Source organism: Merops nubicus, unplaced genomic scaffold (assembly GCF_000691845.1).
Source record: "Merops nubicus isolate BGI_N331 unplaced genomic scaffold, ASM69184v1 scaffold28201, whole genome shotgun sequence".
Taxonomy (NCBI): Eukaryota; Metazoa; Chordata; class Aves; order Coraciiformes; family Meropidae; genus Merops; species Merops nubicus.
In genome coordinates, this window is record NW_008591205.1 from 17,114 (window position 1) to 44,511 (window position 27,398).

A 27,398-nucleotide genomic window follows, 5' to 3' on the forward strand; every position below is an offset into this window, starting at 1 on the left:
CTGCTTAGGCTGATCACTTAGCTTCCCTCACTCGCTGGCTGCCACCCTGGGGCACTCAGTGTCTTCTCAGCTGACCTGCAGTCTCTTCTGGACAGTGTGGTTAGGGTGTGGAAAGAAACAGATTCTGGATCTTGGTTCCTTTCTTGTCTCTTTTCTTTTATACTTGCCCTCAGTTTTTGTGGATTCTTTGTGCCTGAGAGGGCATTTCCCACCTGTCACTTCCAGACTCTCAGGTTGGGAACATCTAACTGAAGTCCTGCTTTGATGGGATGGAAGTTGTCTGTGGTGCAGCAGGGATAAAGGAGTCTTTCCATTTGAAGAGTTTGCTTTGGATGTTAGTTATAAAATCCTAGCAAGGTATGGTGGTATTTTTGAGAGTGAATAGTTTCCCAGTTAAAGGGACAAATAACAAATGAACAGGTACATTTGGTAGACTTCATTGGAGTGATTCCTTAGACATCTGTCTTCCTGAGTCAGGGCAAGAATCTGAAAGCTGGTGTCCTACTAAACATCCTCCCTACCCCCAAAATCAAATGTGCAGCTTCATATACAGAAGAGGAGGAAGGTAAGACATAGGAAAATCTTTGAAAATAGCATTCCACTGATGAACCCTGGTTGATGTGGGCATATTCCCCTAGATTGAAGCATTGCTGTCATTGTCCTTAGTTTCCAGGAAAGAACTTTAGGGGTAGTAATCCCTAACTTTGCCACAAAGATTAATCTTGTAATGCACAATCTAATAAAAGCTATTGTCTGGGTTACTTTTCTGTTTTTCTTATCTCTGGTAGTATCTGTCTGTGCTCCTTCCTTATTAGAGATGTTTTTCACAAGCTTTAAGTTTCTAAAATAGGTTAATTTCTTCCTTCACCTGCTTTCAAAAACTGGTTAACTATAACAACCTTTTTCCTTTTGGCTGTATCTTCCCTACCTTATTCCTGACACAACAGAAGGGCCAAGATGCTGGGTTTTTTGTGCAGTCATTTTGTCATGGCTGCTGGGAAGTTTGTGACAGGGCGTGTCATAGATTATAATTTCTGTGCACCCTGTAGTGCAAGACTGTATTTGAAGTCTGCTCCTAAAATCAAAATGAAGAGTTAGTTACTTGCATCATTCCTTCATAGCGCATAGTGGTTTTCCTGTGAGCTTAATTTTCTTGGAATGCATAATTATCAGAGGTTTGTCTGATCTGTGTACCTTCCCTGAATCATAAAAATCTGTATTGTCTTCCTGTATTCATTGTAGGAAATAATAGAAAAAATAGTAAAGTGAAGCAATTAATCACAGACTGTATATCATATGCATTATTATTATTATTATTTTTATCTTTATCTTTCTGAAAACATTCAGAAGAAATGAATTAAACCTTGTGAGAAAGAACACACGACCCTGTCTTGGTAAGGTGAAGCTGGGATGCTGAGAGTTTGTGCTGTGGGCTGAGGTCTGTTCCAGCATGTGCAGCACAAAGAGAGGCAGAACCTCTCTGCTGTCACTGAGAGTTGCTGCTGGGATTAGTCTGATGGCAAGGTGGAGAACGAGCAGTACATCAGGAATACTAACACTGACGGTCGATTCACCAAAACCAGGACCTGGGTCACCAGCAGACACTGTCCAGATCTTCCAGTGGTTTTAGTGTAACAGCAGCCCTCCTTTTGCAGCTGCAAACAGAGGTAGGCAGCCCTTGTACAGGTGCAGAGCCCCTTTACCCGTTCCCAGTCATTAAGTCATGTCACCTCCCTACTGAAAATCAAGCTTGAAACTTGTGTATAGCGGCAGCATTGGGTTCACTCTGGTCATGGCAGGAAACATGTGCAACAGTTGAATTATGTCTCACAGATGAGGTTTGAAAACTCCTGTCTTCTTGTTCCTCACCAAGAAAAAAGTATTCTTTTTTTAAAACAATATTTTAGTTTTAAGCTCAGGAAGTCATTGAAGCTCATGGTGGGAAGTGATTACATTTCTGTGTTTATAATTTAAACACTGAGAAATAATGAAAATTTTAGATGGTCTGTTTTGACTTGCCAGAATGAGTGGAAAAAATTAAAAGTTTGTCAAGACTAGAAGTATTTTGGGGTAAGAAATTATTAAAGTGGCTGTAAATTTTTTTTTTTTACTTTTTTGTTTTCAAACAAAGGGTGATTTGTTGAGAGATTGAGTGTTTGGATCAGAACTTTGAACGATAAGACATTTTTGTGAAGACACTAGCATTTTCAATGACTTAAAAAAAAAAAAAATTCCAGGTCTTGCACATAGAGATGAGGACCTAACAAACTGTTGATAAATGTACTGATAAAATTGGGCTGAAACACTTATTTCATAGTGTTTGTCTTGTAATAGTAAAAAGAGGCAGCGTTTATCTGTTTTAACCAAATTATCTTGGAGATTGTGAGGTGCTGGATGCTACACAAAACCTATTCTTAAAAAGTTGATGAGATCTAAAGGAGGGAGGGAGGGTAAGGGAAGGCAACAAAAGTGATTGGAGTGACTTGCCCATAGCCATCTACCATGTCAGGAGCAAGGAAAGGAGGGACAGCATAGGTCTTTCAGATCTATCTGATCTGCAGGGATCTGGATCCCATTTTCACCTCCTATGTCCTAACCACTCTTCCCTGTGTTAGTGACTATTGAAAGGAGGAGACACAAAGCAGAGGGCAAGGACTGAGCAGAGAACAGAATAGGAACTCCCCTTGATAGGGCTAATTAGTCTGCATGTTGCCGCCATTTGGTGGTCCATGCAGAGCTTTTCACTGGCAAGTGTTTTTCAAAGGTTAAAGGTACAACAAGGCAGACTGCCTTTTTCAAACCACGAAATGCAGTTTCAGATGTGCCTGTAGCCTTTAAACCATACCTGGTGAGAACATCACCCCTGGCAACGTTCACACAGGTGGCTGGAAATACAGAGTGTAAAAATTACTTCAGGGATTTATTTAGGAGACCAGAGTTAGTTCTGATAGTGTAACAAACGTTCTTTTTCCCTGTAATATGGGATGTGTTGGGAACCGTTGTTTAAAAATTCATAGAAATCCTGTTTAAATAACAGAGTCAGTTGGGTTGATGCAGTATTTATTCAGATGCTGAACAGCTTACCCTTCCTTCCCCTCTACTCATGCTCCAGGTGGGAGGGAGCTCCACTCAGTACATTGCCTTTGAAACCACAACTTTCATTCACCTTCACAATGAGCCCTGGTCCACAGGGAGGCTTTGGTGACTCCCTTTGACTTTGTTGGGAGCTTGGTGTCAGAATAAACCACGGACCAGAGCCTCTTTGTGTCACTTTGGCTGTGAGAAAGAACCTTATGTCAACTGAGCACAGAGAACATTAAGCGAGTAGTTTTGCATTGGTAAATAGTTCACCTTTGGCAGTAGGGATGATTTACAGTACTGCCCTCCCTCCCTTCCCCCTCATCCTCGCTCTGTGAACCCATCTCCTCACATCTGCCAGTGCAGCTGTTTGTATGGCTTCTCTCTGGGCAGGAGTGGAAGCCAAACCGGGGCTCAGAAGCAGACAGAAGTGGTGGTTTGGTTTTTGGCAAGTTGATTTTAAGCTGGGCGAGCTCCTTTATCACAGTCACAGAGCAGCCACATCTGCGTTTGTGCTGACAGGGCTGAGGGAATGGTGTGTACTGGGATTGCCACCAAGAATTTGTCTTGTGGAACCACAGCCTGTGCCAGGAGAGAAGGGATTGCCAACACAGAACTAGCACCTAGTGTAATGAGGCAACCGTAAGGAGCCTTGGCATGAACGGAGACTAGACCCACAGATACCACAACAAAAACCAACAAGGAACATGCTTCCAATGAGCAGTTTAAATTTCCTTTTTTTTTTTTTTTTTTCCTCTTTTTTTTTTTTTTAAATTAATGCACAGAAAGGGTTAAAAAAGTGGGACCCTCACTATATTATCAAGTGGAGGAACCAGGAACTCTTGCTGTTCTGATGCTCCTTGTTTCTCCAGTCCCTTGGGAATGGCTGATGTTTGCCAGGAGAATCAGAAACTTATGAAAGGAGGACTCAGGAGGGTGGCAGTGGCTGTGGGCTGCTGCAATTCTGCTCTCAGGAAGAGCATATTGCCCGTTTTATTTTTGCACCACTTTCTGGCATTACAAAAGTGTCTTACAAATTTTACAGAGGAAGGGGAGAAAGGAAGAAAAGGGGAAAGGGCCCAGGTATGCTGGCCTAAGGCTCTACAGTCCTGTTTGTCCTCTGAAACTCTTCCAGCTCTGACTTCCTGTCCATTGCAAGCTGGAGCTCCTTCTTGATGATTTCGATCTGCTTCTCCAGCTCCGTCAGCTCTTGCATCACTGAGGTCCTAGCCATGCTGAGGGACTCCGCCTTCCCGTTGGTCGTTAGAGAAGCAGGAGGGTCTCTCCTCACCTGTGGCAGGGGGATGTCCTGGTGCTGCCGGGTGCTCACCTCGTTGTGCCCCTCGTCGGCGCAGGTGTATTTTTTCCGGTGGCAGTTGCCCAGACTGGCCATGTTCCACACAGCGTGCTGGCTGTTCCCTGCGTGGGACCTGAACAGAGAGGTGACAGTTAATGTGGAACTGGACCCTACTCTTCTGCGGAAGCAACCCTCCCCTGCGAGCCATCCTACTGGAAAAACAGGATGCTGCTATTTCTATTACATAGAAATATTATTCCTTCATCCCTGGAATTGCTTTCTTCTTGAGGAGCACAAATCACAAATGTAAATGGCTATATTTTTGTGATTAAACCGTAGCAGAGACTAGAATAGAACCTTATAATTCATCTTACCCAAAATGTTCTTTTTGTTGATGTGAGTCCTCCAAAGCTTTCTGAAAGTGAAGTACTCCTTGTGCTTTTTGTACAAAGCACATTATTTCTGATTTGAGAGATGGACATGATGATGCATATCCAAAACATGCACGTACAGACACAGGCGTCCCTTCTGCACAGTGAGGGTGGTAGGGCACTGGCACAGGTTGCCCAGGGAAGTTGTAGATGCTCCATCACTGGAGGCATTCGAGAACGGGCTGGATGGCAACTTGCACAACCTGGCCTGAATGTGTCCCTGCCCACGGATTCTACCCTTTACAAGCATAAAGATATCACTTGAAAAAACAGGTGGGTTTTCTTCCTTGAGGAAAACAGCAGTAGCATAATATAAATTCTTTCCACCTCTTTTCATCATGGTTTTGTTTTTAATTCCACATTTCTCAGCAGGCATAAAAACTATAATAATATAACTGATTTCAGAACTGTGGGTTATACCTTGTCACATCAGTGTTCATGATAAGCTGGGCACCATGTTACTAAGTGTCTTGAGTTAAATTCCCCATAATTTTATGCAAACAGCAGCTCAGACCATGAGAAGAGCAAGGATGGTGAGTGGGTGTGTATGTGCAGACATGGGTTGGAAGCTGTGTGGGCACAAGTTTTGGGGCAACAGCACATCTCTCTCAATGTTAATATTTGTGTGGTTCTTTTTCTAAGCCATTCTCCGTGGGTCTTATGGCCACCTTATGAAATTCTTGCACTGCTCAATACCTGGCAGATAATTCAGCTGGTGCTTTTTCTATCATCAAAGATACAGAGAGACCTCTCCTCTGGAAGACTTCTCTGGCTAGGTTAGCACCTTGTGAATGCTGCCAGCGAGGAAGGTGTAGAAGGAGAAAATGTTTTGCACCCATCAGCTCCTGGTACTGCTGTTCAAAGACTGAAATCGAGGAGTTGCTGCATGTGAGGAGGTCCCACAGTATGGGGTTTTGTGGGGCAATGAGACGAAGGAATTAACCGTGGAAATCAATTGCATGCACTTTTATACATCTCTCTATAGACAGCCTAGAAGCTTACAGATGCAGGAATGGCAAAACAAACACAACATACATTTATATATGTGGGCTTCAGTCATGACGAATATCTAGCAACAGCCTAAAAGACATTTTTTTCCTATAGTCTGTGGCTGAAGTTATCTCTAGAAGAGCAATTCTGCTGCCTGTATCCTTAAAAAGTGCACTAATAGTTTTGAGTTACTGAGCAAATTTGTAGTTTAAAAAAAATGCCTTGTGTTTCTGGTAGCTATAGATAAAGACTGTCTCCTCTTCAGAATACACAGGCTGTGAAAACAAGGCAAAGTTGTTACCTACAGTTTTTCTCCAACAGGAGTTTGAGACAAAGGTTTCTGAAAAGACTGCATTTTCCTCAGCTTTTTTTATTTCTCATTCTGAAAAATAAAGCTGAAAAGGTTTCCAACATACACACTTCCTGACCTCTCATTTGCTGTGAAGCTAACTCCCAGGACCCTAGTTTCTGCGAGTGATTTATTATGTGAGTAATTAATTACCTAAAACCAAGTGTGACAGACTTAAACTGCAAAGCCTGTATTTAGAATGGTGATGCTCTTATTAGCTTTACGTGAGACAATGAAAGATCATAATTTCTACATTTAATACTTTCTATTGGAAACAATTAATTTCTGCCTCCTTCCACAGTCACTTCTATATTGTTTCTTATTTTTTTTGTTTTGTTTTGTTTTTTCCCTATTATTTTTGGAGTGTATTAGATCCATAAGCAGATATGCAGATGCAACATAATTTCAAAGTAATTTTTGTAGTTTGTGTTTTACAGCATGCAAAACTTCCTACCTCTTTTCTACTCGTTTGGTTTTAGGCTGGCGTTTGTCCTCAATAAATGAACTGTTCAGAGCACGATGCAATCTCTAGAGGGAAAAGAAGAAAATAAATTAGTAAAAGCAAGATTAAGACTAGCTCCATAAATAGGTAAAATATTTGGGCTTTATGTGGTGGACCTAAGCATAAATTATTTTGCATGTTCAAGGATACAAGCAATGTCTGTGCTTTGTCATTACAACAGATTTATTTTCCCATGGTTTCCCAAGGAAGGGCAGTCTGAGAGGCTGATAAATAGTTTGCAAGCAATTCCTGGTGTTAGAATTCGTCAGAAAAATTGTGGATCTTGGCAAGTGCCATTAATTTCACCGTGCTGCTTTAAAGTAATAGAAGTGTTTCGTTTTTGCGCCTTTGGCTGCAAAGTAACCTCCTCCTTTAGAGCAAACACCTAGAGCAATTTTCTTCCACGGTTTTCCCTAGAATAACGAAGGAGGCTACCTAGCACTGCCTGCATGCATCAGAAGGTTTGGAGCTTGTAACAGTGGGATATATAAAATGTTCTCGTTAGCCACTTGAGGATAAGAACACTTGTTTCTGGTGTCCACAAGAGCTGTCAGGTTAAAAGTGCAAACAGAAAGGTCTCTTCTGTAAGTTTTGCAATTGTGAATATTTGAACCGTTTCCCGTGTTTCTAGTTCCACCATTAAGTAAGCCTCTCTAAATTCCAGAATCTCCTGTCACACTTCAAATGTCAATCATTCATGCCCCTACAATCTTTTACTCCTTGTTTTTGTCCAGTCTTTCTTAATCACTCACAGAACTTTCACAGGGCTCCTTCTGAATACATACCTGACTTGTATGGAGCCAGTACTTCATCTTGGATTTCTTCCTCATTCGTGGCAGGACCAGTCTGTACATGATGTGTTCCCCAATGGTAGTGAGAATGGACAAGCCGAAGCCAATGCACAACATCACAAAGAGCCCAGAAAAATGTTTTATCCCCATTTGGAGCGTCTGTGAATTAAATCAAAAGGGGAAGTTCATGAAATAAGCTGTTAGTAGTGTCTTTTAAGAGATGCTTCTGTTCTGTCACTTTGGAAATGTGGTCTGACAATAGGGAGTGGTGAAATACTGCAGAAGACTCTGGCTACTGTTCACAACAAAGCCTTTCTGTGCTGCAGAAAGCTCAGTGTTCAATCAGAGCAAAAGACCTGTCATGGGAATGAGAATCAGCCAAAGACCAGACAATTTTCCCCTTGTGCTGTTTCCCTAATGAGACTGTGTTGAACATGTACAAGAATCCAGTATTTGTGGTGTCACTGCATTTGTAGAAACAAATACTGCTTGACAGAATACAGTCAATGAACTGCAGAGCAAGTCCTTCAGCAGCAGTGAGCTACGACCAACTGTTCATATTTTCTTGGAATTGATCATTAACTTCCCCTTTTTGTGCTTTACCCTTCACAGAAGGTCATGGAGAAAATGTCTTGTAGTAGCACAAACACGGGACCTCTCCACTCTCTACATTAATGGGACTGAAATTGTGCTTGTTAGGAACCCTTCTGAAGAAGAGGCACACCCTCACCTTGCTCTGCTGGCCCACCCTTCTCATGCAGGGTAGGAAGCCTTTAATTTGAGTCTCTTACTGGCACTAATTCTGTCTGAAGACCAAGAAACCATCCACAGTCTGTACTACAAACACCTGCGCCCCAGTGGGAAGGCCAGATTTGCAGGTTATGTGTAACCTTAGCACCTTTGCTCTGATGCCTCTGTAACTTGGTTAGGAGTTTATCAGTGACTAAAGCCACTAATAGTTACTGCCTATGGACAACTTTGGAAATACTTCCAAAACCACAAGTTCTACTTGTGCCTTTCCATTAAAGAATGTTATTCCCTAGGTCAGAAAAAAAAAAAAAAAAAAAGCAGGAAATTGTTTGGGTAGTGTTGTGTGTCAGGAGATGGTAGCTGGGGTGCTACCACCCTTGAAAATTGACCTGTGGGTTTCTTCATTTTATTATTGGTTTGATGGGTGGGTGGATGGTGGTGGGGATTGTGCTTTGTTATGAATATAGCTGTGTAATCCAGAAAATAAACTGGATTTAGTCGAAAGATAAATCAGAGAGCATTTGAAAATTCTTGTTATGAGGTCATTTAAGCCAAAGAGGTGATGAGTGACGAGGCCTTTGAAGCTGAAGGCTTTCCCTTCGTGTACTTTTGTTGGGCCACTGTGAGCAGTATTTCTCTCTTCTGGTTTCTGTATTTGATTTCTGTTCTTTAAAACTCAATGATATGAGATAGCATATGACAGATTTTCAACAAGAAATGTTCAGCAGTCTAGCAGAGTGAGAAGTTTTGCACGTGGCATTGGCAATGATCTCTTATTTCAGGGTTTTTCTGCCAAAATTGAACCTGCTTGCCCTGAAGTGCATTAAGCAGAATTTCTGGGAAGAGAATTTTTGTACCAGTGAATAAACAATTCAAGGGTCTTGCAGGGTAAAATGGGGGTGTAAAAGCAATTTCTAAAGAAACTTACTGCCACCTGGAAAGGGAAGTGGAAAACCATGTAGAGTGGATCTGGGATAGAAGGCTCTTTTAAGTCTTGGCACGAGGGTTTTCTGATACTGAGAGTTCATCAGTTCAATCCAAAAGCAAAACTTTTCCTATACTTTGTTCTTTTAGTTGGGGAAACAGGAGGGTCACACAAAACTCACAGCTGCTAATGCTTTAAACCATTCAGAAAACAAGGCTTTTTGGGTATCTGGAGGTCTGTGTTACCTGGCATGTTTCTTTTAACTAGCAGTGAAGCCCAACTTTTAGCCCATGTAGTGTAGAAGTAGAATGAGGCTTCCATGTCTGACCTTTTTCTTAGAAGTCTTCAGAGCCAAGACCTCAGTATGGCACATCTGTGAATTCAGCATGTATAAATTTCTATCAGAAGCTAAAAGATTGCTATCTGTACTAGCTGAGCATAGTTAAATGTGCTTTTGCTAATTCTTCAGGAAGCATTAATGCAAATCACTTGCTTCCCAAAAAGGTTGTTCAAGGGCAAGTATAAAATAACTTCCTTAGAGATGTAGAGTTAACAGTAGCTCTAAGAATAAACTGAATGAGAACCAGAATAATGATTAAAAAAGAAACTGGTTTGCTTAGTCATCTGAAGAACACACCTGTCTGTATATGATATGTGTGTATATAAATATATACATATACATATCTACATGGTCCTGGGCCACTGCTGTTTGGTGTCACATAGAATAGTAAGAGTGGGCATTGCCATAAACTCCCTCAGTGGCAGGAAGCAGTGAATCAGCTGGGTAAAGATTATTTTGTTTGTCATACTTCAAGTATGCAGAAGTCCCCAAAAGCAGGGAGAAGAGTAAAGAGGCCTGATCTGCTAGCATTAGGTTGCTGTATGTAGGGAGCATTAATGTTGTTCTGAGAATAGAACTAGCTTTAATGAAATACAATAAAACTCTAGCCATTCAAAACAATAATTTTAGAAAAGAGACATAGTAGCAATTTCAGTGGGGATTCCTGCACGCATGAGATGTCTCCTCCAGCCTGAGGTCAGTGTTTGATGCCATTCCAGTACTGCTGCAGAGAGAACACTTGGCCAGCTCCTTACATGAAAAATAACTCTTCTTGTCTTCAGTAAAACTGCTCTGATTTATGCTGATGAGGGTCTGGCTCACTGTCCTGTTAGCTCTGCAGAATAGTTTTCTACCTTCCCTGGAAACAGGTGAAAGAAATTCCAGCACTGGCATCTCAGATGCATTTTTCATTTATAATGGATAGCTTTTGAGGTTGTCCCAAACAAGACATCTTTTCCTAGGAAAGCAAATGCCAAAACAAAGCATCAATAATATGTCATCTAGCAATAAAGAAGATAATGCATTGAAAGACCTGCCTGGTAAAGGCTGCAAAGGAGAGGGAGTTTTTTGAGACTAAATTAATTGGGGAAATGCAGTAGGGGAGAAATAATTAGCACAGTCATACAGTGTATGGAGTGATTATTTATAGCACTATCAGCACATTTACGTACCATTTTAAAAGGGCAATTTATCAGTTGTTCATAATTACCATAGACACACACGTTAAATAACAAAGGAAACCATCTAATAGAGGCACTTATTTTCATACCTCCATGCTGATTGCTACCAAGGCAGCAAGCTCTACTACTTATTTTGTAGTTTATGTATGTGTTTGTAGGTGCAATGTATATGTTTGGGAAGTGCAGCAATAAACTAGAATCTCTGTATTCCTCTCTGATGAAGTGCTAGGGGTCAGGCGTGTGCGTTAGATCTTTGCTGCCAAGAGAAAACCAACTGATAACTTTCTCTACTGCAATCATCTTATTTTCCTTTTTTATGTTAATTTTTTTCATAACATGGTATATTCTCTGCTAACCCAGGATAAAAATAACAGTCCTTGCTCCAACTCTGTAATCATAAATTCAAAAGGTAGCTCCCTGCATTTTTGGAGAAGGAACTCAAATTAGGCCCATGTAGTGGTTCTGAAGCAATAAGCACCCTTAGTCTATCCTGGGATAATTACAGCTAACGGGTGCTAAGCACCACGCTGGCAACAGACTCCAAGTTACTTGTTGTTTGCAGATTGGGAAATTGTCAGTTTCTGAAAAACAACAAATACAAGAACAGAAGTGGTGGTATCTGCTTTTTTATATATCCTTGGAGAGACTTTTCTGATTTATCAACCCGTATCTGCAATTGCTGCCTAAACAGGTCCTCCTGTCTCCTCTGTCGTTACAGACTTTTTCTTTGGGTCCTGAACAGAAGGAAGGGGATGCAGAGAAGATAGTTTGGTGTTAGTGTTAAGGGGCTAGCAGAGACAAAAAGCAACACTCAGTGGTTTCATCACTGGACTCCATAGGCAAAACTCCTGCTTTACTGCCTACTACAAAAGACTTATAAATGCTTCACTCTCCCTGGCTGTACTGAGAGCAGTGAGTAAGTCATCAAATTTGGCATCAAATATGCCAAATATAGTCAATAGCTTTGACAAATGAGAAGCCTCTAAAGATTTTCGTGGGTACTTTGCAGGCTGGCAGCACAGCACAGGTATTGGTGCTACTCTGCTGAATCCAACACTAAATATGGATATTGTGTTTATTAGCTATAATAATGAGCTATCCTTTTTTGATAGCATTTTCCCCTCAAGGATTTTAAAAAGCTGTGCTGAGATCAGGAAGTTAAATTCTGCAGCGCCTCTGTGAAGAAGGAATTATTTCCAGCTTTACTAGGGATAAATGGATAAGAAGGGCAGCTTTCTAGACTCATTTGGGCATCTCAGTAGGTTTTCAAAATCTAACCAATGCTGTATGTGTTTAGGTAAATAAGCAGTATTGAAACCTGTCCCTGTCTCCAGACTCTGGCATTCCTTGTAGCTGCAGAAAGTCTGTTATTTATTTATTTACTTATTATTAGTTCTTATGCCTTTCTGTGCTTTCAAAGAAGTGGCAGCAATGAAGTAATATATATATAACTTCTTTAGAGGGATGATCCTTAGCAAAGACCAGTGACTGTGGCTTAAGGGTTTCATGTGCCAGACTTCAAGATAGTGTAAATCTCACATTAGCAAGGCAAGTTTATTTTCTCTCTTGTTTTGAGGACTTTTTCACAGTTCTGGAACAATACTCCATTTTGTAATAAATCTTTGTCTTTCAACTCATCTATTTTCTGAGCCCTTTCCATAGTGGGAAGAAAAACAATACACATATATCACCCAAATGAGGTACTGAGAAGATGTTTGCTTCTGTCCTATTGCAGGCTAGTAAATTGGGAGCAACAGCTTTGTCTCCTTAGATACAGTGAACTACCTTTTTTTTACCAGTTTTGACAGATCAATCTAAATCTGTTACTCATTCCCAGGATCCTCAGAACATGCTTCTCCTGATTCTGTTGTCAAGACTCAGTATTCATACACACCCTTCTTCAGGATCGTTGTGGAAAGTACTTTTTCCTAGAGCAAGTCCAGGTGCCATTGGTTCTCCCCACACTGAGACAACCCCTTTACAAAGCAATGTCTGTCATTTTGTGATAACCTTCTTCATAATGTTCTCAGTCCTCCAGTGGGCAAGGACCAGCTCTCCTCCCCAGACAGTACATGTGCAGACTGAGTAAATTGTCTTGGCAGAAAAGTCTTTTTTTTCCTGTTCCTTGTGTTTGTTTTCCACACACTGGCAACAGTGCCCTGTGAGAGGTGACTGATGGACAGGTTTATTTGTGAGCACAGGGCAGTTCATTCGCTGTGTGGAGGGCTCTGCATGGCCTTCCCTTGACACGTGCACTGCCCTGGAGACAAACCTACAAACCAGAGCTTCAGGGTAATGGCTAGAAGGCTGACTGTTGAGTAGTCAGGTGGTTAGTATAACAAAAGCGTAAGCTAACTTTTGACCTTTAGTGAGACTAGGCAAAACAAAGGCACAGTTTGCTGGAGATAACTGGATAAACTCATGGCAAGATAAAGGAGACACTGTCTGACTGCAGATCCCGGGTGATGCCAAGGCCAAGCATCTCCAAGCCACAACAGGTCAAGTTTGAGCAAGTTTCTCCAAAGACTCCAGAAAGCAGCTGTTAGTGGATCCCACCACTGATGAGAGAACAGGAGAGGATGTGTCAAGGATTAAGGCTTTTGGCTTGCCACTGAACAAATGACAGATGCTCTCTAACAACACCCCTCCATTCCCAGAACGGGAAGAGGAAGGGAATAAGGGAGAGAGCCTTATAGGTTGGAAAAAAAAATCCTAAAACAGCTTCAGTGTTAACAGTAACAATAAAAAGAGAAGATAATAATAAGACAATAATAATATACATGTAAATATATACAAATCCAGCACTGAATTATCCCAAAGTCCAGGCCGGACTCAGCAGCAGTTGCAAATGGATTCAGGAACTGGACTCAGTAACTGGATTCAGGAACTCACAGACTGGGATCAGAGGCAGAATAGATGGAGTCCTTGGGCACTAGACACATAAAAAGAGAGCTCGATTCTCATGATCCCTCAGCTTTATACTGAAGGTGATGTATATGGTATTAAACACCTTGTTTGTCAGTTAAGGGTCACCTGTCCTGGCTGCTCCTCCCTGCACGTGTGGCCTTTTTACTTACAACCCTTTCACTTACAGCACAGCGCCCACTGTGGCACACAAGATGTGGCAGTGGCCATGATTTCTAGATGAGCAAGCATAAGCAGGAGCCCTTCTGCGTAAGCCAATAGTGTGTGTGGTAGCAACTGCAAACATGGAGTGTTACCGCTGCTAGAAGCAGACACTGTCTGCAAAAATCTACTGTTAACTTCAGCATCTGCAGTCGGTTAGAAGAGACCTAGCTGAGAGGTAAAATCACTGAATGGAAAATTGGTTCTGTTCCAACTCAGACCAGGACATAATGGGAGGACTTTGTTCTTGCTGTGTGCCTGGTCTGGATCAGAAGGAAGCCCACGGTCACTGCCCAGTCCCTACCACTAGCAGCATGGACCTCCACCTCAGGCAGTGGCAGGGGGTGCATGGCACTGTGCCTTCCACGGCGTCACCAGCGGCGGTGAGAAGTAGTGGGTCTGCAGTAACAGTGTCAGTTTGGGACACTGTCATTTGTGTGGCTGCAAATATGGTTATTATAAATGTCAGGTTAGATGCTGTTTGTGTGAAGCATCAGTAAGTTGTTGATATTAATAGCTGGGGTGTTGTTATGTAATAAGATATGATTCTGTATTGGTTGTTAGCTGAATAAACTGCCAGCCTATGTGCAGTCTCTAAGTTCTAGAGCTTCAGCTGTCCTGTGACAATTGTGAATAGAGAGCACAAAAGCCTTTTAAGTGAAACATAAGATACTGTGTCAATAATAATGTTTTTAAAAATGTAGTTTAAAGGCTGTGAAACAGTCTGTAGGCATAGTTAGCTCTTCCCAAAGCCTGACTACTCCCTGTACAAGGAGATTTCTTCTCTTTCATACTGTCTTAAGAAAGCACAGTGTGCCAGCTCATCTCCTCTGGACCCTGCCCTGATCATTACTGTCTCATCTGAACAGTCAAAACCAGTGCTAATTGACAGGCAATGTGCCTGTTCAGCCCATCCACCCTGCCTGCTGTCATAGTGACTTAGTGCTGTAGCTGTTTCACTACCATGAGCAGAATACTGCAAAGCTGCCAATTCACTGTATTTTGGTTCCCAAAATTGCCACAGAAAGAATCTGCAGCCTCTACTGGGCTTGGGTGGAGCTAATGTGCTGGAGGGGAAAGTCCTAGAAGCCTGGCCCCTGCTGAAGTGGCATTAATGAGAGCAGCTAGTGCAGAGGAAGGGACAAGAGTATTGTATGAGAACTGAAAACAAACAACAGTGATTATGTCTGGATGGAGTGTGTGCAAATGTGACTCTGCCCACCTCACTTTCCTCCTGCACTACACTCTGCTCTCAGTAAGACTTAGCAAATTTACAACAAAGAAACTCTTGAGACCAGAGCATGACTACTGTAAATCAAGAGTACTCAAGTGATATTGCTGGCAGCTAGCAATCAGCATGAACAGCCTCTCCTACCAACAATTACATGTGACGGAGAGGGTAAGATGCAATTCACTGCAGCAATTCATTCCAAGTTTGGGTTAGCTGCATCCCTATTGATGATCCAATGAGCACTGGCCAGGGTAAGCTGCCTTGGGCCTTTGCTGAAAAGGTTCATACAAAACAATGGAGTCAAGCCGTACTGACCTCTGCACTTTCAAACTCAGTTTGATTTGGTTTCTCAGCTTGAGGATTCACTGCAGATTTTCCAGCCCCACTCTCAGTCATGTCTTTCCACGACAACTTTGTTTTAAAATGCAATTTGCAATAAGCACAGTGCTGGTGAGAGAGATGGAAAGAGCTAGCAGTGATGTCTGCCACAGGAAATATAATTTCCCAGTGTAAGATTAGAAAAAAATAAGAAGTAGAAAGACGCCTCTCCAATCTAAAGAAAAATGAACCTCAGTGGGCAGGAGTGGCAGGTGTAAAAGTATCAGGTACAGCCTAAAGAGGTAATGACAAAAAAAAGAAGATGGATGTTTTAGCCATTTAAAGACTATACTGATCAATTTCATCTACGTATATTCCCATTTTTGGGTCATGACTCTTAGTCAGCAGCTGAAGTGTGTCACAGAACAAATTCATCAAAAAGACACAGAAAAGTACAAAGCCTTTCTTCAGCTATCAAAAGGCAATTGAAGGGTCTTAGCTGGTACATAATCCGTGTGAATGACTACCCACTTAGGAGCTGCGACTTTTTCAACATGAATTATCTGCTTCTCTGTTGAACATTGGCCACACTTCAGTGAATCTGTTGAATGTTACTGTAACTGACTGCATGGAGTTAAATAATGGAGATTTTGGGGCTGCACAGGAGTAAAAGATACAAACTGACATAAAGATAAGACCAGGAATACTTCCTGTGCTTTTTGAAGTAATGATAGGGAAACTTTGCTTTAGAGAGTGACCACTGTTTAGTTTAATAAGTTTGTCCCAGCTGTGAAGCTGCAAATTTTAAAATCTGCAAGCTCTTGGCCAAGATAAGTGGATGAAGAGGAGGGGGTGATCATGGGAAAAGCAGTAGAAGAATTCAGGAAAAGGAAGGTCTGGACTTAACGGAGTTTACCCCACACCAGCATAGACAAGTGGTCTTCTGTTTCTGCTCACTCTTTCTGATTGTGTAAGGCCTTGGAGGATGTGAGGATTTCTTCAAAGACAGTCGTCTGAGTGACGTTTTAGAGTCCTTCAGTTCAGTCACCTGAACCAGCCTGTGGGACCTTGGCCTCTGGAGAAAAACTCACTTGTGTGCGTTGGGTTAGCACAGCTGAAGACCAAATAAGGACTACAGCCAAACAACCAGCCCCAGAGCAACCAGACCTGCCTTCCATTCTGGCCACCACGTGGAGGCTACACTGAACAGGCTGACTGGAGCACAGCATGTCTTCCAGCTGTGACCTCATGCTTCAAGCCTCCTGCTGTCCAACACTGACAGACCCTGTAGATGGTGATACACATAACTGAGTGAAATCAGATGGGTTTGTTGCGCAGTGTGCCAGATCACATTTTTTAATGCTACGTGACGTGCCCGTTTGTCTCCAGAAGTGCCCTCTGATGCATGCACTGCATCCCTAACTTAGTAGCACTCTCTTGCTGATGTCTTTAATGTGCTCTGGTCTGAGCGCTGCTGGGCTTAACATCTGGTTTTGAAGCTCAGTGCTTCTCTCCAGCTGCAGCTGGTCTCTGTCACAGGTGTGTGTCTCCTGCACCCTGTGAGGGACAGGCAGCAGCGGGTGTCCTGAGCAGATCCCTGTTTATGTGGCCCCGGCTCATCGCTTACCTCTGTGACGGCAAAGCTTCTCTTCCCACAGGGGACAACCTTGTACCACTTGTCGTGCAGAACGTCCATGAAACCATGGGACTTGTATTGGCTTATCAGTTCAGAGATGTTTGAGGTGAGCGGAGAGTTGGGGGGAAGACCAATGCCATAGCCTAGGAGGAAAACCAGTACAATCATCTCTCTATTATGTCTTTGGGGTTTTTTTTGCTAAACTACATTCATTTCAGTTACCAACTACCAGTGTGACTGACTTGGCATTCTGTTTCAGCAGGCCAGTTCAAACCTGGCTGCTGGCTTACTGTGGACTGACAATGAGACTTCTTGCTGTTTAAGATAAAGTAGCCTTATAAAAACAGAATAGGCAAACTCAAAATTATTAAGACCAAGAAAATAGTATGTAAAATTGGAAGTTCAAAAACTGAAGAAGGAGATACAGACAGATGAACAAATCTGTCATCTTTCTAGAAAACACAACCTTTTGGATGTCCTTGCCATGGATTCTTCTTTTTTTACCTTGTTTTAGCAATGCAGAGGGCCTTAATGTCAAGTAAACTATTCTGTAACCCCATTATATTTTTAGCTCAGTGGATGTGACTGTGGTGTCAGATGTGACATTTTCTTGCTATGTATTTTCTGATGAGGAGCTGTGTGCATGGAAATGTATATGAGAACAGTTTGCATTGTTGGCAGAGAGCAATTTAAAGCCCAGGGGCTATGCTTTCCATTTCTGCAGTTCTGCTCCAGCAGTGACATGCACCTTCAGATAGTAATAGAGTTACTAGCTGCTGTGTTGTCTTTTGCCACCTTAAAGTGCATGTAAAGGTCTGAGAGTAGGTGAAAATGCATTCAGTAAGTCTAAATATGGTCTTCCAGACTGCAGAATATAGATTTAGACCTTAGAAAAACAAATATTTAAACAAAGGTTTAAATAGGGCCTGCAAGACATGCAGCTCCATGCAGAGATGTCCTGACAACTGTCTGCAGAGCTTCCCTCCTCATCTACCACAGATTTCTATTTTTCAGTTCAGAATTCAAAATTTCAGACTGTCTCCTTTAAAACAAAACAAAACAAAACAAAACAAAACAAAACAAAACAAAACAAAACAAAACAAAACAAAACAAAACACAGGAAGAAAGAACATCACCTCCCTCCCCCTAATGCACCTGACTGGTAAATCTGCCATCGCAGTAGCTTCGTTTTTCATGATGCAAAGTGATGTGGTGGTACGAGTACCTACAACACAACAGCCTCCCTTGCTGCTGATTATTGTACACTGTGCTTATATGCCACCTGGATGTCTTTGCTAACATTGAAGGAATGGTTTCAGAGAAGGCACAGCTACGCTTCATGAATACCACATTTTCATCCTATTTAAGTGTTTTGTAATTAGGTGACATAAAGTCCAGTTATGTAAAGAAATAAGTTGTTTGTTTGTTTGTTTGTTTGTTTTCTGTGTTAGAATTTGCTTTACTTGATTCAAAGTTGTGAAGTTCATGTTTTACTTCAGTAGAGCTGACCTTTCTTCTGAAATGGAAGCTTTATCAGGTCGCAAGCACATGGTGGAAGATGCAGAGGCACACACGCAAGCCCTGCTACAGCCTGAACTGCTCTCTCTGCACCTGTCCTCCCTGATAGCACAAAGAAGAAAATGGATTGTTTTCAAGTCTCTGATGTGAATTCAGATGGGAGGCACTGATGAGGTATGGCAAAAAGGAGCGTTCTACAAAATGCCTAGTGCTGGTGACTTGTCGCTGAAATGATTAAAATGCTTATCTTACTCTGGCCTTCATTTAGGATATTGCCTTCCTCAATCAGGTTTGAGGCTTTTCTAATGTGCGATGGGAGCGGCCAGAGTCATTGCCCTTGGAGGGGAGGAAGGAGGGAGCTTCAATCATTTTCATTGGCCATCCATCACAGAAGTGATTCCTGAAGTCTAATTGCTGATGAGCTCACCCATGCTGCTGCAGACGGCTCCAGACAAGCCTTGCCCCCAGGCTGCCTTCCGACCTGTCCTTGCTGATACACCCGGGCTCCGGGAGGCTGCAGACCAGGGTGGGCTCCCTCCTCTAGCTTCAATTAGCTACACAGTTAGCGGGAACCTCAAGCTGCCCTTTAAAACGGGAACAGTATTTATCTGCTTCAGATGAAACTGTAGAACAGCATTTTGAACATGCTCCACTGAGATCTGAACACGTGTACTGACAGGGAGCCTACAAACAGCAAGCCCCATTTCAGGAGCTACTTTTCATTGTGAGCAGTGAAATGGACTGTGCCTCCTACTTGTCTGGAGATGGGCTCCCTGACCTCTTCAAATAACTCCTGGATAGACCATGGCAACAGATAGTACAAGTGAATTGAAAGCTCAAACCCCCCCTGAAAGGGTGAAACCTCTGTTCTGCTTAATCACTCAGAATTTTACAGTAATCTTCAAGGGTTTCACAGTTTCACTTGCATACTTTAGCTGAGAATATTAAATCACAATAAAGCAAATGCAACGCATGAGAAATAGAGCAATATTTTATAAAACTGATTATTACCTTCAATGGCAAAAGGTTTTCCCACAGTTAGAAGCTTGCAGTCAGCATCTATTGATACTTCATAATCTAAGAGTGCTTTATCCATGATGAAGGCATCGAGTTTCTCTGGATCATGCCTGTATTCAACATCAGAGTCAGAAAGAGAATCTTTTCACAGTCCAAGACTCAGTAATGTTCACTGAACACTTATCTATACAGTTTTCTGGCAGATTGTCAAATGAAAAGAGACCAGGGACTGCTGTTTTAAATCTAAAAGTGATTTGTATTTTCCATAGCAGAATTGTGCATGAAATACAAACCTGATGCACCTACAGCAGTGTAGGACTTATTTTTCTTCCATGAAATACTACTAATCTGAAAGATGGAAAATACTACAATATGTTACACTTGACTCAATTGAAAGGTAGCACAAAGCTTTTTTGGAAAAACAAAACAAAACAAAATTGCTGAAGTGCTAGTGCTGTCTTGGTTTCTTTGTGATGCTAAAGTTGTGGTCACTGGAGAAAAAATGCAGGAGGATAACTCATACAAAGGTGTTTCTCCTCCTTTCTCCTTGAATATGAGGTAAATTAATTTCCTTCACCTGGCTCAGGTCTTCTCTGTGTTCAGCTTTCATGAACACAGAGGACTGAATTTTACTAACGCAATAGTTAAAATAAAATAGTTGAAAAGCATGCCTGCATAAAATGATGATATGAAAGAACAGTTGCAGTGCCTGTTCTCATCCAGGGACTGCACCCTTGTCACCTTAAAGGTCTAGGTGTTCACCTGATATGAAGTTACATTACTTCATTGACTTCAATAGATTGATTTCAGCTTAACTCAAAGGAACTGCCATTATCTTAATTATCATTAGAATGGGTCTGAGAAAAATACCTAAACGGAAGACAACTTCTAGTGAAAAATTCTCAAGCCATCTGTTACTCAGCTTTTATGTGTAAAATGAATGAATTATTTTGGGCTTATTATCACCTCTCCCATTTACTGGCAGAGTCAATCAGTTAGTTGTGTGACCCTGGATTGTTAGGCACAAATGTCTCTGAAACACAGTGATACCATGACTCCCTGAAGCAAGAAGACTTGGTGTTTATTACTTTTTACCAGTCTACTGCTTCTTTTATTCATTTTAATGATAAATGCTTTAAGGTTTCTCTCTGAGACCCTTCTCCCCTCCCAGCATGCTGAAAATGCTGAGGAACCTCATTTGCAGCTTTTGCTTGGACTGTGATTTTTTTTTCTGAATGTTTCTCATTGCCTGATGAAGGGTCCCAAGCACAGAAACCTGCCAGGACTTCTACACTGCCCGTGCTTGACGGCACCTTAGCAGTCAGTGCAAAGTACTGCCTCCCCTAGAAACACTCCAGCTGGTGCCACGCTAGCGTGCTCTCCAAGTGTCTCTCCCTCCAGGTGACTATGTGCTTTCTGCTCTGTCTGCCATACTCTCTCCAACAACTGCTTTGTGGGACAAGTGACGCCGAGCGTGGGGAACCCCTCACCACCTCACAGCCGTGCACCCTGGCCCAGGGGCAGGCCTGGTGCTGCATGCAGAGGCTCACTTCAGGTACGCCACTCCATCCGGGGTGGCGGGCACGTTGTACCGCCGCATGTACTCGTGCATCTCTGGGAAGCTCTGTCTGACGTAGTCTTCTGCGCTGCTTTCCCTCACCGTGCCGAACCGAAACCCTTGGGATGGGTGGTGGAGCTGAGGAGAGGAAGTTACAGGTTTAGCAAAATCATCTTTCTCCTTCACAACTGGTATCTTGCTCTTACATGTGAACAGTTTGTCAGAAATTCTCAGCCTTCAGAGACCTGCCTCTGATGTTTCCCTGCAGTCAGCTTTCTGTATCACAGGAAAAGTTTGAAAAGATTTACCAGGTGGCTGATTAGCCTGTTTGTTTACTCTCAGGATTTTCTTCAAATGTGAAAAACGTCTTCCTGGAGACACCTTGAACCCTCAAATCTAGGTGTTTAGTTGGAAATAGCCTCTAAGGCTTGATAGCCACCTTCTGCGGCTCCAGGAAGGTAGTGAAGGACCCAGTCTCAATTTGTTTCAGCAGAATGTCTTTTACTGACTCCTTAAGGATAAGATTCAGTTTTCTGCAGAAAGGTAGCACCATCGTTTCATTCCTAGAAGCTCAGACACCATACCACAGACTGCTGCTGCCTTTGCTGCCATTCTCCACAGAATGGCAGAGAAACTAAGGACTGAAGTGTTGCCAGGGAGAAAAGTCTCCTCTGGCAGTAAGGAGGGAGTATACCCCTCAGTATAGCCCGGGCTGTAAGCTTGATTACCAGGCTATGCGTATACAATTTTTGCAGTTCTGTGTCCTTTCCTTTTCACAACTGGCCTCACCTTCTGTATTAAAGCCCCGAGGAGTTTGGGTGTTCACTAGTTTCACAGACCTCTGTTTCTAAAATACTGTTTGTCTTTGGAGTGCTTAGTGACATGGGGACAAAATTCTCAAATTGCAGTGGAGGTGTCAGGCAGTGTCCTCTACCATGCCAAGCACTTCTTGAGATGGCCAAGTGTTGCCAAAACTAATTGGAAAGCCTTCAGCAATGTACCACTCTCTAAAAGGTCAAACTTTCAGAGAACAGGCAGCCAAATGGAGTTAATGCTTTAGTAATCATGCTCCATTTGCTTCCCAGGAAGCTCATGGTCTTCACAGCAGCTTGCAAAGATGATCTCACCATGGCCATGTTCTGTTTTGCAAAGACCAAGCAAAGAGGCATTTTGCCAGTCCATCTGGCTCTCCGCACTACCATCTGTATAAAACAGAGTAAGGCAACACAAAGATGTACAAGAGACCTTTCCTACTCTTCTCTTCAATGAACCCATCGATGAAGCAGTATTCCTAGCTTTTTCAAGCGTAGCAAAGGTAGCACAGTCATCTAGTTCAGCCTGAAAAAGAACAGGAGAAGGCCTATTTTGATGTTCTGAAAACATTGAATATACTGTATTCCTGCTAATTTTTAATGGGAAAGTGGGCAGGTGCTTTCCACGTTGTGCTCTACTGATCTGGTCCCTGTGTTGCAACCCAGGGATGAGATCTGTGGGTAAACACAAGACTGTGGGCATGGAGGGAGTCTTGGCATCTTTTCTGAGGTGTTCTGGTCTAAATAACCTTGGGATGAGCCATGCAGGGTGTGCCTCCACCCAGAGCTGGCCACAGCACATGCTGTGCCAGAAGGACTGTGGGTGCAGAGGGAAATGTTCTTGCCTGGAAGCGTGGAAGCAGCACTGAAGTGCCAGAAGACATAAATAACAGAGAGCTGTGCTGTGGCAATGCAACATGGAGACTTTTCAGCACAATGCTGTCAACTCAAATCTAGCTCTAGTCCTAAGATGCTGAAGATGACCTGCTTAAAGACTGAGCTTGGTGTGGGCTCTGCGGGCTCTGTGTCCCAAGAAGCTCTTCACCACAGTCAGTACTATTTTCTTAGCTTTTATTTCTTGGCAGTTTCAGTGAAGAGACTGAAACACCCACTGACTCTCAACACTGAACAATACTGCCACCTTCCAAGTCAGCTTAGGTGTTTGTTGTGGTCCTGTGACCCATGCAGTGATGCCAAGTGCAGAGCAACATCTGATCTGCAAAGACCACTGATGTCTGACTTCAGTTGAAAGTATCCCTCACTTAGACTGCCACCACTGTCTACACCTAGCTAGATTTAAGTCTCTAGGGGAAAGGCTGGTACAAAAGAGAGAGTAAATTGCATCTCCACATGATAATCTGTCCCAAATGCTTTATTGAGAAATGCCTATCTTTGCTTTGGGCACATTGTCAAACTTCACCACAGATGATGACATTAGAATATATATTAGATCACAAGTCCCACTGGCTTAATATCCTGTCTCAAGCAACACCAGATGTCTGACGGGAAGTCTTGGAAAGACTATGTAAGGAAGTTACCTAGTGATCCTTTGCATCCTATGCTCTGTCTGCTTCTGGTAATCTATGTTTTTCCTTAAACATAATTATGTGTCTGCAACTTTGTATTTGATGACTCCTTTTACGAAGGGTAAATCTTAATAGTGTTTTAATCCCCTGTGTCTTTTGGGACTTCTATTTTCTTCCTGCTGCTGCTTATCCACATGAGGAAAAGGTTTGTTTGCAGCTGTATGAATACTGAACAATACAAAATGCTGCCAAAAGCAGATAATGGATTACCTGCACTACCTTCACTGTTAATTTACTAACATGTCTAAGAGTTAGTCACTCAACAGAAGATAAAAACTTCAGGATGGAAACAACTCATCAGTTGTCACTGCTGCTCTCTTACTTTCTGTAGTACTCCCCTGGGAAGATTCTGTGGAAAAATGAAAATCATAGATGTCTACGCCCTGACAGGATAGGTAAATATTACATTATTGTCTTGCTGTGAGTCTTGCCCTATTGGTTGTCTCTTTTTTAATTTATCTTTTCTAGTTCTCATGCTGCTTCTTTTGTGTTATATTTTAAGAGTCCTATTTTGAGAGAGTCTTTCTGTTTTCTTTAAATCAGTAACAGAATCCTAATGCCAAAATCTTCAAAGAAATCATGAACTGACAAACCAGCACTTCAAGAGTCACAATTTAAAGAATCAAGAATGGATTATGTTTTTTTTTTTTTTAACTGGTGATCTGGGGGAGACAGTTACTTACTGTTTTATCAGTAATAGCAAATATAAAAGCTATCTTATTGAGAATAAATAGCTGTTCCAATTATTGTCACTTCTAGTAGTGGAGACTACACTTCTATGTATAGTGTGTTTTTTCACTCCAAGCTCAGTCAGTGTGAAAGGTGAATACCCGTCGTGAAGCAGGTAACGGGCGCTAGGAACTTCTGACACCTTTGTATCCATAGAGTGCCTGGAAATTTCCTAGTGATTCAAGTATAATAATAATAATAAAAAAAAAATTTAAAAAAAAAATAAAAAAAAAGGCAATAGCTGCAGACCCACCTCCAGACATGAGTTTTCTTGGCACACAAGGTACCTTACAAGGTCCCTCCAAAATCAGACACCTATGGCTGTAAGAAAGCAAAAGAATAAGATTTTGTTTGACCTAGAAAGAGGCTTTCAGGGGACAGTGAAGTCCTGGCTTGAGAATTCATTGAACAAGATGTGAAGATAGTTATGGGTACAGATGATATACCCCTCTTTATTCTTCTCTTTAGCTGCCAGACCTTCCTGTTGAAGACGTGGGAGCAGAGGAAAACTCTCTCAAGAAACCTCTCAGTTTCACACCCGAAGCACCGGTGTACCATGACTGGCCACACTGCTTAGGTGCAGCCCAGATTTCCAAAACCATCTCCCCAGTCTACTGTGAGAAAGCTTTTGCATATGACGTTGTGAGACACGTGGTGACTCCCATTTGGATCTGGGTTAGTATGTGGGGCAAAGTCAAAAGATGGTCACGAGTGCCCTCATAGCAGAGGGATGTAGTGCCAGAGCTGGCTGAACACCAGTCATCTTGAATTGGTACTCTGACTTCACAGGTTCAGGGCTGTGGAATGACAAGACCAGAGGATCTTGCTGCATAGCTCAGGGACAGAAGGTTCAGGAAGATGATCAACTCCTGTGAAGACAGAGTTCTTGGAAGAGAGGACTAGGAAATGCTTCTGGGAAATGCAAGATGAAGGCGCAGGAGAAAGGCTAAAAAGCTTTCTAAGTGAGCATGCTTTCTGGAAGTGGGGTATCAATGCTGTCCCTGTGACCTCTAAGGACAGTATCTGCTGTGGGATGCATGGGCTGTGCCAGTACTTCAAAGAATAAGTCTCATTGTTTAAGAACACAAATAAGGGGCAACGTTTTCTTACACTAAGAAAACAAGGGTTAAGGTGAATGCCTTCAATTGCTGAGGAGGAGAAATGGTTATTGGGTCACTTGAGCACTGAGAGAGGGAGATCAGGTAGTTTTTAAGGAAACTCAAGAGCTCTGCAGAACATCCAGCTTCTCTCACAGTACCAAGAAAAGCTTTTGGACTTTGCTCAGAGTCTTCTGTACCTTGTATAGCATTCTGCTACCAGACAAATTATGTTTGTGCTGCTTACTCTCAAAAGCAAATACTGCAGCTATCAGTTTCCTTGGCTTGGCACCTTACTTCTAGACCTTGCTTTCTGTCTTCTGTTGTTAAAACATCTGCTGAGTGGGAAGCGGAGAACTTGTTTTATTTGGGAAGATGTTGACAAGAATTTGGCATCTGCATATATCTATGGCTTGGGGTACAAATTATGCATGAAAACACCAATGTGATAAAACCACAGCAGCAGAAACAGGAAAATACAACCCTGAATGTCAGTGATTTTGCATTACTTGGCACATTCCAGTTTATGTAACACAGTGCCATTGCATTTAGTGCCATCAGCTAGGCTGAGAACACCTGGTTGCAGACTCGAAAAAAATCAGGCATAGAAATATCCTATGCAAGTTGGGATTTAAAACTGAAAATGCACGAGGTGCTGCCAGCAGTTATTCTTGACATACTCCAAAGTTGGGCTGTTGGGTTTTGAGGTCTTTCTAGCAGGTTCTGGCTTCTATATGACCTTCCAGTGCTGCAAAGCTAGAAGATATTGATCAAAGACTTTCCCCCCCTTGGTGCACTGCTGTTAGAGCTACTACCATTCTGAGGTTTGCATCACACGTGGTTGTTGTTTATTTTGCTGCACTGTTGTGTGTGTTGACTTAGACAGTCACACAGTTTGTAAGAACCCAAGGTGTTCAAAATATAAATACAGTGGAAAGGTGGTCTCAGCTCCAGAAAAGCTGGATACAACACAGTATTGCCTTCTGATCCTGTGGAGTCTGAGCTTGCTGGGAGCCGTGAAGACACAAGGAAAGTCTAAACAAAGCAACTGCTGGGAAGCAAAATTATGTCTATTTTCTATAAGCAATGAGGTGACTAAAACATAGGAAATGCTCTCCCAGTACTAGATTGATAGGGTGCACCACCTACCTCACTGAATCTGATTCTGAACCATTCTGTGCATCTTGACAGCTTGCTGGAGAAAAAAACTGCTCCAGGAACCCAATTTCTAATTGGCACCTCAAATCATTAAGCTGAATTCATCATTCAGTTAGCCTCTCCTTTCCAAAATTAAACTCCATGAATTATTCTTTGAGGGAAATGAGAAAAGGGCAATGCAGCGTGCAGTGGAGTGCAACACCAGCAGCTGCACCCTGCAGTGACAGACACAGAGTTAACACAGATTCAGCTTTTACCACCAGCTATGATACTACTTTTAAATTTCAATAGGATATAGAAAGGGGGAAGTTTCAGGGGAAGAAGAATAAAACAAATGAAATAAATAAATAAATAAACAGAACCCTACAACTTTGCTCATAGGCTTTTCCATACTTATCTGCAAAAGTTTGTGAAAACTGGCTAATGAATATTTATAGGGTCCAGAGGGAGGTGAAAGAAAATAAAAATATTCACAGCGAAGTGCATGATTTTCAGATTTTAGCAGATGAAAATTCACAGTTGAAATTCTGGAAGTGGAGATTTTGTTCATAAACTGTCCCACATGTTCAGGCTTGGGAAGTGGAGATGTTCCCAGGGCTTCCAGGAGATGGTGTATGCAGGATACATTTGAAATCTCACTTTCCCTTCTCTGTTGCAAAAAGTGACATGGAGCTGATTCTTGGTTTGCCAGGATAATGTCAGATTTTGTTAAAATCCTGTTGTTTTCAATCTAACTCAGCTAGGCCATTAGCTGGCATAAATCCTTACAGCTGTGTTGAAGTCAATCAGCAGCTTCAATCCAGAAACAAATGCACAGTCTTGTCCTAGCAGTTTATTCTCCTGCACTGCAACAAGAGCAAATAGATTCTGACTTGGGTTTCTGTTCAAAAATATAAACCCTGTGTATTGATGGTCCCTGTGTGAGCGCTAATAATTAATTACAGGATCTGCTCTGCTCCCCTGCGTGGTGCAGAAGCT

The 27,398-nt window shown here is 42.2% G+C and overlaps 1 protein-coding gene across 1 annotated transcript in view; it reads right to left on the minus strand.

Moving 5' to 3' along the window:
• Positions 1-3,886: 3,886 nt before the first annotated feature.
• The window catches only part of GRIN3A (glutamate receptor, ionotropic, N-methyl-D-aspartate 3A), a gene marked incomplete at its 5' end in the record, with an annotated part of 39,372 nt that continues 15,860 nt past the window's right edge, over positions 3,887-27,398 (minus strand). The window contains 6 exons of the mRNA XM_008950166.1: positions 3,887-4,508; positions 6,600-6,673; positions 7,433-7,597; positions 16,937-17,088; positions 19,475-19,590; positions 21,031-21,176. Coding sequence (XP_008948414.1) covers positions 4,172-4,508; positions 6,600-6,673; positions 7,433-7,597; positions 16,937-17,088; positions 19,475-19,590; positions 21,031-21,176 — 990 coding nt within the window. The remainder of the gene's footprint in view (positions 4,509-6,599; positions 6,674-7,432; positions 7,598-16,936; positions 17,089-19,474; positions 19,591-21,030; positions 21,177-27,398) is intronic.